General features: G+C 36.5%; 1 protein-coding gene across 3 annotated transcripts; it reads right to left on the reverse strand.

Annotated features, from left to right (window-relative positions):
• Window positions 1-2,545: 2,545 nt before the first annotated feature.
• Window positions 2,546-10,759, reverse strand: LOC149801729 (uncharacterized). Of its 3 annotated transcripts, none has more exons than XM_089956032.1 (2): window positions 10,313-10,759; window positions 2,546-4,570 (listed from the first exon to the last, which is right to left on the reverse strand). In XM_089956032.1, the coding sequence occupies exons 1-2, from the start codon at window positions 10,321-10,323 to the stop codon at window positions 3,274-3,276; spliced, it is 1,308 nt and encodes a 435-aa protein (XP_089812158.1). In that variant the 5' UTR covers window positions 10,324-10,759; the 3' UTR covers window positions 2,546-3,273. The 3 variants fall into 3 exon arrangements, with proteins under 3 accessions (XP_089812158.1, XP_089812159.1, XP_089812160.1); XM_089956033.1 differs by lacking the exon at window positions 10,313-10,759 and adding an exon at window positions 6,413-7,019; XM_089956034.1 differs by lacking the exon at window positions 10,313-10,759 and adding an exon at window positions 6,312-6,332.
• Between the last annotated feature and the right edge of the window lie 1,081 nt (window positions 10,760-11,840).

Genomic DNA, 11,840 nt, shown 5'->3' on the forward strand with positions numbered 1-11,840 from the left:
CACTCGACATTAGATTTTATAAAAATTCTCGTTTTGGTCTAATGCTCCGGTGGCCTAGTGGTTAGAGCATCTGCCTCGGATGCGGGATGGTCGTGGGTTCGATCCCTGGCCGAGTCATACCAAAGACTTCTAAAAATGGTACTAACAGCTGCTCGCTTGGTGCTCAGTATTAAGAGGTTAGTGTTAGGACTGGTTGGCCTGTTGTCTGGATAATGTGACTGGGTGGGACATCATGCTACATGTCTGCGACATGATGCCCCAGTGCTAGTCATCACTATAAACTGCAGGGCCCAAAGTGGCTGAGTGGTATAAAGCGCTCACCGTTAAGGATCACTGCCATCTCACGTCTGTCTGTGTGGATTCGAGTCTCGCATTCTGCTAATGAGGGTATGTAAGAAAGCTTGCCAGTAGCTTCTCGCGGGTCGGTGGTTTTTTCCGGAGTTTTCTCGGGTCCTTCCTCCACCATTAATACTGGACACCATGTATAGCCTATCTTGTTCTGAAAAATGGTGTTAAACCCAACAACAACAACACTATAAATGCCACACTGCAGACATCGTAGCGACATGACTGAAAAATTGTTAAAGTTAGGTTAAAACTCCAAATCATACACATTTTTGTAAACTTTAAATTTGAAATCTAGAATCAAATTTTGAATGAATGTGTAATGGGAAAAAAACTTTTCCGATTGGTCTGGAATGGATGGAATTTGTTTTTCTGTTATTCCAACTGAATTCTGCTTTTCTGATTATGATGGACTAGATGTATTGTGTCAGTTCAGTGCTGTAAGGAGAATGTGATTTCAGCTGGAAATTTAATTGAAATTATAGTACAGTTTTGGTGCGTATCGGGTTTTGCATGACATGGATCATGTCATTCGGATTTGCAGAACTATGAAAGTAAATTTTCAGGAAATTCAAGGTGTGTAAATGTAAGTACATGTATTACCATTCTTATTACCAGCTATAGAAGACATGTTTATCCCCTGTCATTTGCATGCTCGCTCGCTGTTGGAGTGACCCCAGCTATGACCTGTATAATATAGTCTATGTCTTCTATCACTAGCCTAACATTGTAACAAAATTGTTAAACGGGGAAAGTTGCAAAGCAGCTGTTGTGTAACAGTCAATGCCAGCAGATATAATACTTTTCGTCGTCTTGGCATACTAGCTCTGAGGCTCTTAGTTTCCTACCCAAACCTTCAGTTGCATTTTTGTTCTCGAATTTAATGTTTTGACTGACTTGGTAAAGTGGTACAACTCTGATAGATATGCGATAGCCTTTGGCTTCAGTATGCTTTTCCTTGCTATTGTTATAGACCATAGAGAACACTGGTCGTAGTCTGAAACATTCTGTTTGCGAAAAGTAACGAATATTCCTTCTAAATAACTTTTTTAAATGATTAGAATGATATTTTAAATTATCGTGTATCTCGTGTTGTTGACATTGCGAATATCATGTTCATTCTTTTTCTTGTTTGGAAGTTTCATCTGTGAATCGGTGAACTCATCCATATTGTTAACCGTATCACCTCTACTTTCAGATAGAAGAAACAGCTTGTGTATGTACAAATTTAATAAACCAAAACCAAAGCGTGTACTAAATGAGTTTTCATTGCTTACAAAGTAGTTCGAATGCACTATACTATGTTTAGACCCAATGTCATGCAGTATGAAAATATATGGAAAAATACTGTATGATTCTGACAGTGTAATGTTAATAGAGCAAAAATGAGTGTAAAAGGCACACATTCCAGCTCAGACTTCCAAAACCTCTTCAACTCTTTCGCGCTACGTACGTGATGTTGGTACTTTATTGATGTAAATTGTAAGGCATCGGAGAAGCAGCTTATAGATCTGATTTGTTTTTAAACTGAAGGGCTTAAGTTTTACCACAATAGTCAGCTGTTATGTCAATTCTACTTTATGAAAATGGGGCCCCGAGTGGTCTAAAGTGCTCTCCGTTACGGTTCACTGTCATCTCACCTCTGCGTGGGTTCGAGTCTCGGATTCGGCCAATGTGGGTATGTGAGACAGCCAGTAGCTTCTGGTGGGTCGGTGGTTCTTTCCGGGGTTTTCCAGGGTTCTTCCTCCACCATTAATACTGGCCGCCATGTATAGCCTATCGTGTGCTGAAAAATGGCGTTAAACCCTACAGCAACAACAACTTTATGAAATAAAAACGCAGCAAATTCAGTGAAACTCGTTTTTCACGATACTTTGAAATATTGTATCAACACAACACGATTCCTCCATGTCAGGGAGCGATGTACATTCATTTCGAACATTTACATGTAAATATACCTGAAATTCATATGAAAAACGATACATGATTGGACAAGTGGCAAACTGACACACCAGTGGAATAATAAATTACTGTCTGATATTGGTGCAAGCGAAGAATGAGGATTTTTATGACAGCAGTTTCAATTGGCTTGGAAAGTGTCAATCGCTGACGTTGCAGAATTGCATAGTTTTTGTCTACACCTACAGGTGGTATTCAATGCAAGCATTTGTCCATGTCATATAAATCTAGGATGCAATCAGACATTTCAAAAAATCTTTTATTGCAATATTCAAAGTGGAAATAAATTCACGGGATCTCCATGGAGTGATGTTTGGCAAAAGTTGAATCGAGAGGTATTAAGTATGCGAAATTTACATATGTCGGATATACATGTAAGCACAATACGTGCAGGAAATGGAACTTGCAATTGTACTAACTGTCAATCATTGGCATGCAACTGAGTCTGCAAAATGTACCTATGACAACTAAACTAAAAACACTTTTTGCTTCACTTGACAACATTAAGTAGCCTTAATAAATTCCCAGGGCTGCTAAACAATTACAAGAATATCTCTGCCGTAAATAGATTACATAACAAACTTGTTTTCACTTCCATAATTTTATTTTTGGTTTGTTTTTCTTTAATTCTTAAGCAAACAATGAATTAAATATTGAGGAATCTTCAACAGTTTGGAATCTAATGCTTGTACATTTTGATAAGTACAGATATTTTCATATATTTATGACATTTATATGGGTAAAAACAGAAGTTTCACGTCTATCGAATGAGAAATCGCCCACCCATAATACCCAAATGTAAAAAAGATGAAAACCTAATACTAACATTAGTACCCCTCCTTCGTGGACAATGTCAAGTCTACGACGTCGTCACTAATCAAAGCCGCGACGGGCACGATGACTATTGAATTATGTTTCGCCAATATCTAAGCCAAGGCCTTAAAACAAACTGCGTTGTTTCTTTTGTTCTCATTGTCGACCTCGGAAACTATGAGATGCCGCTACTCTAAAGGAACTGACAATTCGTCTGCCAGAATTTTTCAGAAAAGAACTGAACCTATGGTCCATAACTCCGTATAAAAATGGGTTAATAACACTGTTTATAAAATATAATCTGAGAAACACCAAGTATACCGTCCTTTCTGTTATCGTTAATGTTTGAAGAATATTGTCTGTGTCAGATATTACTGACAAAAGTGATAAATACACGGTCGTTGTTATAACATACACCAATACCATTATGAACACAATTAATGTCTTTCTTGATGAGTGATTCATCTGTCGTCTCTTTCTCTTTTCTTTCACTTCAGATTTAGTCAGTTCGGACAACGCTTTTAATAACTGTTCTTTAGTCATGTTTGTCGAGTTCGCCTGCAAAAGACTCCTGTCTGACGAGGAGCTCGTTCCAGAAACTGTCCGGATGACTTGACCGGAGGTTGGCGTGATAGTAGTAACTTTGTGTTTGTTGTCTGCATCCGTATATCCATCACTGTTTGTTGAAATATCAGGGTTATGCTCTGAGATTTCAGCCTTATCCTGACTAGGTTTGGGTCTCGTCTTATTCTTTCTGGACAACCTGTAAATGATCATTTGTTTATTTACCGACACTATCTTCCGACCAATAATGCAATACAGAATAACGTTGGCGGCCATCATGATGACGTTTACGAGGACGTACACTCCTTTTGTATATAAAGATGGAAAAATGCTGTCTTTAAAGTGATCTCCTTTCTCACAAGTTGAGACTGGAAATGTTGCGTTTCCCTCTGTAAAGTTGTACGTATGTTTTCCCCAAAATACACCGCGAGGTATTGCTGCTAAGGAACATACACATATTGCTCCAATGTTAAGCTTCAGCGCAAGGTCTGGAGTGAATTGTTTTTGGAATGGCTTACACGTCTTGAAAAATCTATCAACGGAAATTAGAAGAAGCGTCACAGCTGAACTATAGACCGTAAAATCATTCAAGTAGGACTTCAAACTACAAAACCAGGATTGTTCGAAAACGAACCATTTGTACTGAATGTACACTTCCCCGGGAATCGTTATCAAACAGCTGACCGTGTCTATTGCGCTTAGACACAAAACAAAATTTTTGAAGTTTCCTCTGGGATACCTAATTTGAAAGACTATTAAAACTAGGAGATTCCCCACAAGACCGACTACAGCAAGAATGGACATCCATATCAGACAAGGTGCAACCCTTGACAAGTTTGCTTTTTGCAGGTCTTCCGCGGAAAGGTATTCACTTGGCATATTGATTTTTCTGAAATAAAAATATAACTAGGATTTATATTTTTGCCGATTCCACATACTTTAAAATAAAAAACAAAAACTTTGAGCTTTGTTGAATTTAAACGCACACGTAAACTACAAAGATTAAATTATATAAAATATAAACATATCAGATAAATCTCTACTCTGTCATCATTGTCGTCCTTATCATCGGCTTCACGCGTTTTCATCTAAGTAGTAGCAGCGCTACTACTGCTACAGCATGGTGTCAGTTTTGAAGAAATTTTCAGTTTTCTTCTAATTTGCAGAAGAATGGTTCCTCGGAGGACAGGGACATTTACGAAATTCTGGATATTTGGTTTTGGATTACTTTTGGATGTATGTGCAGTTCATAGCTCGTGTACGTACAATTGTGTGTAGCTGGATAAGAGAACATGAACATTCATACGAAATCATATGAAATTTTGTAAAATAAAGTGTTATGTTAAGTTGTATTTTATTGTATGATCTTTTATAAGATTTAGATAAAAGCACAGTTACAACCACAGGCCATCTTAATTGAAACTTTCAAATTTTTAACTTTCTTTCCAGTCATTATTATTATTATTATTATTATTATTATTTAGTGAGTCAGCACACCCTTACGCTGAGTGGGTAATGAATTATGTTTAGAAGATGAGCTGTGTGACGGAAAGGGAAGAGTCAACTAGTCCAAAATTACAATAAATAAATTAATTAAAGACAGAAAGAAATAAAATATCAAATTTTGTTAATTCTTAATAAATCCTTGTATGTAACTCGACGTGTCTGATCCAATGTCATTGGCGAGATTTGTCGAAATACATCCTGCACATCCTGCGCTGGTACCCGATACCAAGCCTTCAGCCTGTATTGAGTTTGTTCGTGTATAATGCACACCCAGTTGCGAGCATACTAGACATAAATTTGCCGTCTTGTGTGTGTGTGTGTGTGTGTGTGTGTGTGTGTGTGTGTGTGTGTGATTTGGATCTTTAACGTAGCTTTAACAATGTTTTTCAGTCATATCGCTACGATGTCTGCAGTGTGACAGTTTATAGTGATGTCTAGCACTGGGGCATCATGCCGCAGACATGTAGCATGATGTTCCACCCAGTCACATTATCCTGACACCATGCCAACCAGTCCTAACATTAATCTCTTAATGCTGAGTGCCAAGCGAGGCAGCTGTTAGTACCATTTTTGTAAGTCTTTGGTATGACTCGGCCGGGGATCGAACCGACGACCTCCCGCATCAGAGGCGGACGCTCTGACCACTAGGCCACCGGAGTGGTCTGCCGTCTTTAATGTGCAAGCAGAGCAGTGTGTAATCCATTTGTTCTAATTATGATTTCAATTGAAAATGATAAGCATGATATAAGGTAAATACGGTATTTAGTTTAAAACCTATATAGGATCGAGTGCTTTCAGGAATGTCTGTTGCTCGATCTGTAGCCAAAATATGTGATGAATCTATTATCAATAAATTACTCATGTTGACATGCGTATTATAAAGTAAATTCGTACATTAAGACTGAAGACTTTGCATTAAAAAATTCTCAATTAAATCCTAAAGACGCTAATCTTCATCGTTTGTGTCTAAACTGTAAGCTTAACGGTAGACTGCATAGATTCCAGAACAAAATGCATTTATTACCTGAATCGTTTGAAACATACCGGGAGTTACAACCATGAATGAAAACGATTCGATGGTAACTTAAGATCTGAACAATTTCTCGAAAAAATTCAGCTCTTACCTACAACTTTATCGGATTTTAATTAAAAGTACCCTTGCCTTCATCTTACTATTTTCTTTTCAGTAGAGTTATGAGAACTACAAACTTTATGTCGGACTGACCTTTTCTACGACAGCTTGTATCAAAACACGCCTGGCAGGTTCGGAGGCCAGTGATTGTGTCTTTGCTCACTACACTCAATAAACGAAACTTTAAGTAATGGAATAATCGTAGCACCTTCCATTAATTCCGTCCGGTTTTCGAGTTATTCCTAGACAGTCTTTTTGCACAAACGTTCAGAACTCCATTTTCTTGCACTCTGTCTCTTCATTCTGTATGTAAGTGTACGGTTCTATGAGTAGCCCCGAAATACATATGACCTCGTGCTAATTTTCCATGTAATAGTATACTCTGTTCCAAGCATGTGTGTACAAGAAGATATGACATGGTCAATTAGGTATGCAATATTACATATTGTCAGCTATGTATACAATGGTGCATATACTCCCATAAAAGAACACTACGAAATCCTGCATTTTTACAAATATAGTGTCCGGGATGGAAATATACAAGTGATGAACATTCAGACTGAAAGGAGATGCGAAGAAATGCAGAGCCTAATGTTCTATTATTTTGTGTCTTCACGAACGCACTCACAACAGGAGGTCAGTTGAGAAGGAGCACTTAACACGCTGCTTACAAACTAAACTTATAATAAGAACTCCGGATGCATCTTAGGTCCATAGTGATAAAAATCTTTTTCCGCAAAGCTGCAAGAAACGCAACTATAAACCACGAATTGTACATGCATCTAATAGAGTTTAAAGGAGGAATGCTCTTGATTTGTGTATTGCACGGGCTGAAAGTACGGCTATAATTTTTAGGGGAAAATATACACAGCAAATAACCTAAACATATGTTGTATTATATACAGTGAAACTTTTTGTCATTTATCATCCTTTCCGGTACAATTCTTGCATAAAATCTGAAGCATCGTTGGTCGAGCCTCGGTATGTAGTGATATTTCAACTGGACTTTACAATATTATGTCAATTAGCAATTGTCCTGCTCAAACCACTCAAACGTGAGTGCAAAATGGTTGTTCATTTCCTGCAACAATTTTTTTCTTCCTCTTTCGACATTAGTTATAATTATAGCATTTCTATCAAGATTACATTGTGTGAGGCTAGTTCATCTATAATTTTCAATTCATACTCCCTCTGGTATGATGGATCGAACGAGAGAATCTTCATACATAAATAACACATCATTTAGTGCGTTCGTGAAGACACAAGGTAGATTTAACTAAACCATCGACATAGTCTTCTTTCGCGAGTTTAAAACTTTCGGATCCAGAGTTCTACTAAACAACAATAACAACACCAAATGCATATGGCACATTAAATGCCTGGGTTGATCTAATTCTCAAATATACAGTTGTAGCTGTAAATTACAGTGATATAATCCTATAAGTCAGGCATCTCTTTTTGGCATCATCACTTAAATATACGTAACACCTAGGCAAACAAATTCTGTACTGATGGAAAGTAAAAGATTTGTATAATTTAAGATTTTTATCTCACCTCACCGTAAGACATGCTTTCGTCATGCATACTGCGTCGTCCGTCTACATTTGGTAAGACTCTGAAAGCCATATTTGTTTACCCGATTTTGATCAACCTGGAATAGGGGTCAATACCTCTGTTATGTGCTGTATGAGAGAGATCCACGCATATTAATATGTTGATCTTGCATCGGACTGGCTGAGTTTGTTACGTTTTTGGAGACAAAAAGTCTGATTCAGATTTGATCTAACTTGGAATATGGTCTTAAATTATCAAGATATCCGAGGAGTTTAATAATGAGAAATATTCACGCATATAAATGAGGAAATCTTGAATCTGATTGTCTGAGCTTGTTACCACTGACAATGGTATGACAACGGTACGATAAAAAATGAAAAAATACATTTGTAACAAAGTAAAGAACCAATTATGCAAATTCTCACCATACATCACTTAGTTTACAACACACTTGAAAAGGAAAATTGCCGTTCTCTTTAGTAGTAGATAATGTTAAAACGTGAAATCAAAGTAAGCCTATGTCTGTCATTTGCATTGAATCAGAGACCTTTATTTTCAATATAGTTGAATCAGAGATCTTTATTTTCAATGTGGTGTCAATCAGAGACCTTTATTTTCAACATGATGTAAATCAGAGACCTTTTTCAGTATTCACACAATCAGAGACCTTTATTTTCAATAGGGTGTGAATCAGAGACCTTAATTTTCAATATGGTGTGAATCAGAGACCTTTATTTTAAGTATAATGTGAATAAGAGACCTTTATTTTCAATATGTTGTGAATCAGAGACCTTTTCTCAATATGGTGTGGATCAGGGACTTTATTTTCAATATGTTGTGAATCAGAGACCTTTTTTCAATATGGTGTGGATCAGGGACTTTATTTTCAATATGGTGTGAATCAGAGACCTTTTTCAGTATTCACACAATCAGAGACCTTTATTTTCAACATGATGTAAATCAGAGACCTTTTTCAGTTTTCACACAATCAGAGGCCTTTATTTTCAATAGGGTGTGAATCAGAGACTTTAATTTTCAATATGGTGTGAATCAGAGACCTTTATTTTAAGTATAATGTGAATAAGAGACCTTTATTTTCAATATGTTGTGAATCAGAGACCTTTTTTCAATATGGTGTGGATCAGGGACCTTTATTTTTAATACGGTGTGAATTAGAGACATGTACATTATAGTATGCATATGTAATTTCAATAGATACCCCACCACCACCGAAAAAGAGATTTTGATGAGCTAAAATTCCAAACTATATTCAAGATCGATCAGGTAACGTACGAAAACGGAATCGATACTAAATATCCAGAATCGGGCTAGATACAATATAGCGCATCATGGCCCCTCGTGTCATCAAAACAATATAGGTGTTGGTCTAAAGCATAATGCTGCTTGGCTGACATTTGTGTAGTCCCTTTTTAAGATTTCTTTATAATTGGTATGAGTCAAAACGGGATAAATTTTGAAAAGGAACTTCTGCACATAAAGTGTTATTTATGTATGAAGATTCAACCCCACCTCCACCCACCATAACAAGTGCGTTTCGCACATATCATTCCCGAAAACAGGCGACCCAGTGTGCAGACAGGAAAATACCCCACCTAAGATCTTGACCCGCATAATGTTGACTACTTCAAGAGAAATGAAAATAATAACATTTTATTGATCGAAAAATTATGCATTCTTGTATCTGACAATTTATTTATTTTCCTTATGTGATATGTAAACTATGGAGAATTGAAGGCTAAATGCACAACTTTATAAAAGAACAAACATAAATTCATCCACAGATCCAGACCTTGTCCAGTGATTATAGACTACCGTCAATGATAACATTTGAAGACGACCCTTGAATATATATCTTCACTTAACTGTTCCATTGACAAACTAATTATTGTTCAAGCTAATGAATACGTTGCTGAAGGGTATTAAACTACGTGTGCGGACTGCAATTTACTTAAATCAGGCTTGACTTGATTAAATGTATAAAAAGTTGATCGTATCGTAAATATTCGAGATACTGCCTGATACGCTGTCTATTTTTGCAGCGATTGCGCCATGCGTGGAATGTGGCGCAGTACATTGAAACCGATGTCACGTGTAAATCGAAGTGCAGAAGGGATTCTCGACCAATAGTGTTTGTGCGCGCGCGCGTGTGCGTGCGTTCGCGTGTGTATTTATATGACTTGTTAGCTTAAAAGTGACAAAATCGATGTCACAAAATATTGCTAACTTTATTAAAAATGTGTAATTCTTTTCTTAAAAATGATTAGTTTTTAAGTAGATACTGTCTCTTTACGAATGAAATGTCAAATTTGTCTGATTATTTCAAGAAAATACAACGATTAGCACAATTTGTAAAGGTTCACTCTCAACAGAATTTATCAGTGAATAAGTAGACAGGAAATAAAAAAGACAATAACATACCGGATGACCATGCCAGGGGGCAGCTTTGATGTTCTGGTAGTCGTCACGCCAACGTAATATCTATATTAATTCATTCATTCAGTATATTCCTAACACAAGCACTTAGGACGATAATCATACCAAAGCATCCCAAATGAACATTTGGAGTCATATGTCGACCCTCGGTGGAAGTATCATTTCGGACAGAGACTGCCACGTGACCCTGAATGGCTTGCATTCGTCCTGCACGTCTATCAGTCTGATTATTATCTAGATCCATGACATCACGTATATCTGACAGAAACCGTTGAGAGTTCATCTGGTGACCTTCGGAATTCAACGTCCGTTTATTCTTGTAAGATAGTTATCAGTAGCAACAATGTGTTCTGAATTAGTATTGCACTTTCCGCCGTCTGAAATCTGTAATTTGTCAACGGAACATGACCTAGTATATGTGTCTGTCTGATCTACTTAATGATATATAACGCTTGATTTTAATCCCATCTATATATCTTGATACCATCACTGACAAATCTTGTGAGAATGATAACTAACACATGATCAAACACCTAGTAACGTATACATCCACACAACTAACGTGTTGGTGGCCTTTTCCCTGCGATAACATATATGTCTGTCATTAATATACCCAAACGAGTCCAGTTGTATATATCTTACATAAATGCTCATACCAAATTTTAAAAAAGTCGACTAATTGCTGTCTTTTATTTGCTTTGACAAGGAAAGAATTGATAGCTCCACCAACTTGTGCAGAATATGTAAGATTATATTATAATAATGCTGCTGCTATTTAATTCGTTCGCAGAATATAATATACTTAAATATTTTGGAAAAGCATTCGGATGTATTGCTCAGCTTCACAACACAACGGAAGCCAAACATTTTCGTTAAAATTTGCTTGCGACTTTTTACGTGAACACGTGTTTCATTAAGGAGAACTAAGTACTTTTTTTCGTACTTTTTTACGTAACCTTTCGGTAACTCCCAATCGCAGTGCAGTTTTCGATTGAACCGTCAATCGAGAGAGAGATATGCTATATATATATATATATATATATATATATATATATATATATATATATATATATATATATATATATATATATATATATATACATACATACATACATACATACATAGAGGTATATATATATATACATACTTACATACATACATAGAGGTAACCTTATTTGGCTTGAAAAGAGCAATATATCAACCAATAGAAACGCGTTAGGCTAAGGCTCGATACCGCCCCGCCCCAGTTCGAAATAGTGATCCACGGAACCCTTTATTATTTATTTATTTCATTTGAGGCTTTAATTTTTGTTTAAAACTTGCAAGTTTATTAGTCCCCTGATTAATTTTTGTTAATTTTCTTGACGCGAGTCATTCCGACTGTCAGACTAATGTTGAATCTGACTCTTTAAACAAGTCGACAGATACGTTTATTTCAAACTCCTTTAAAGCTTGAGTAATGTAAAATCTTTTTTTTTTTTAAGTTTGCTTTTTTCCTTCTAAAGTATCATAT

The sequence above is a fragment of the Sinohyriopsis cumingii genome, chromosome 4, assembly GCF_028554795.1.
Source record: "Sinohyriopsis cumingii isolate HCF-2022 chromosome 4, ASM2855479v2, whole genome shotgun sequence".
NCBI lineage: Eukaryota > Metazoa > Mollusca > Bivalvia > Unionida > Unionidae > Sinohyriopsis > Sinohyriopsis cumingii.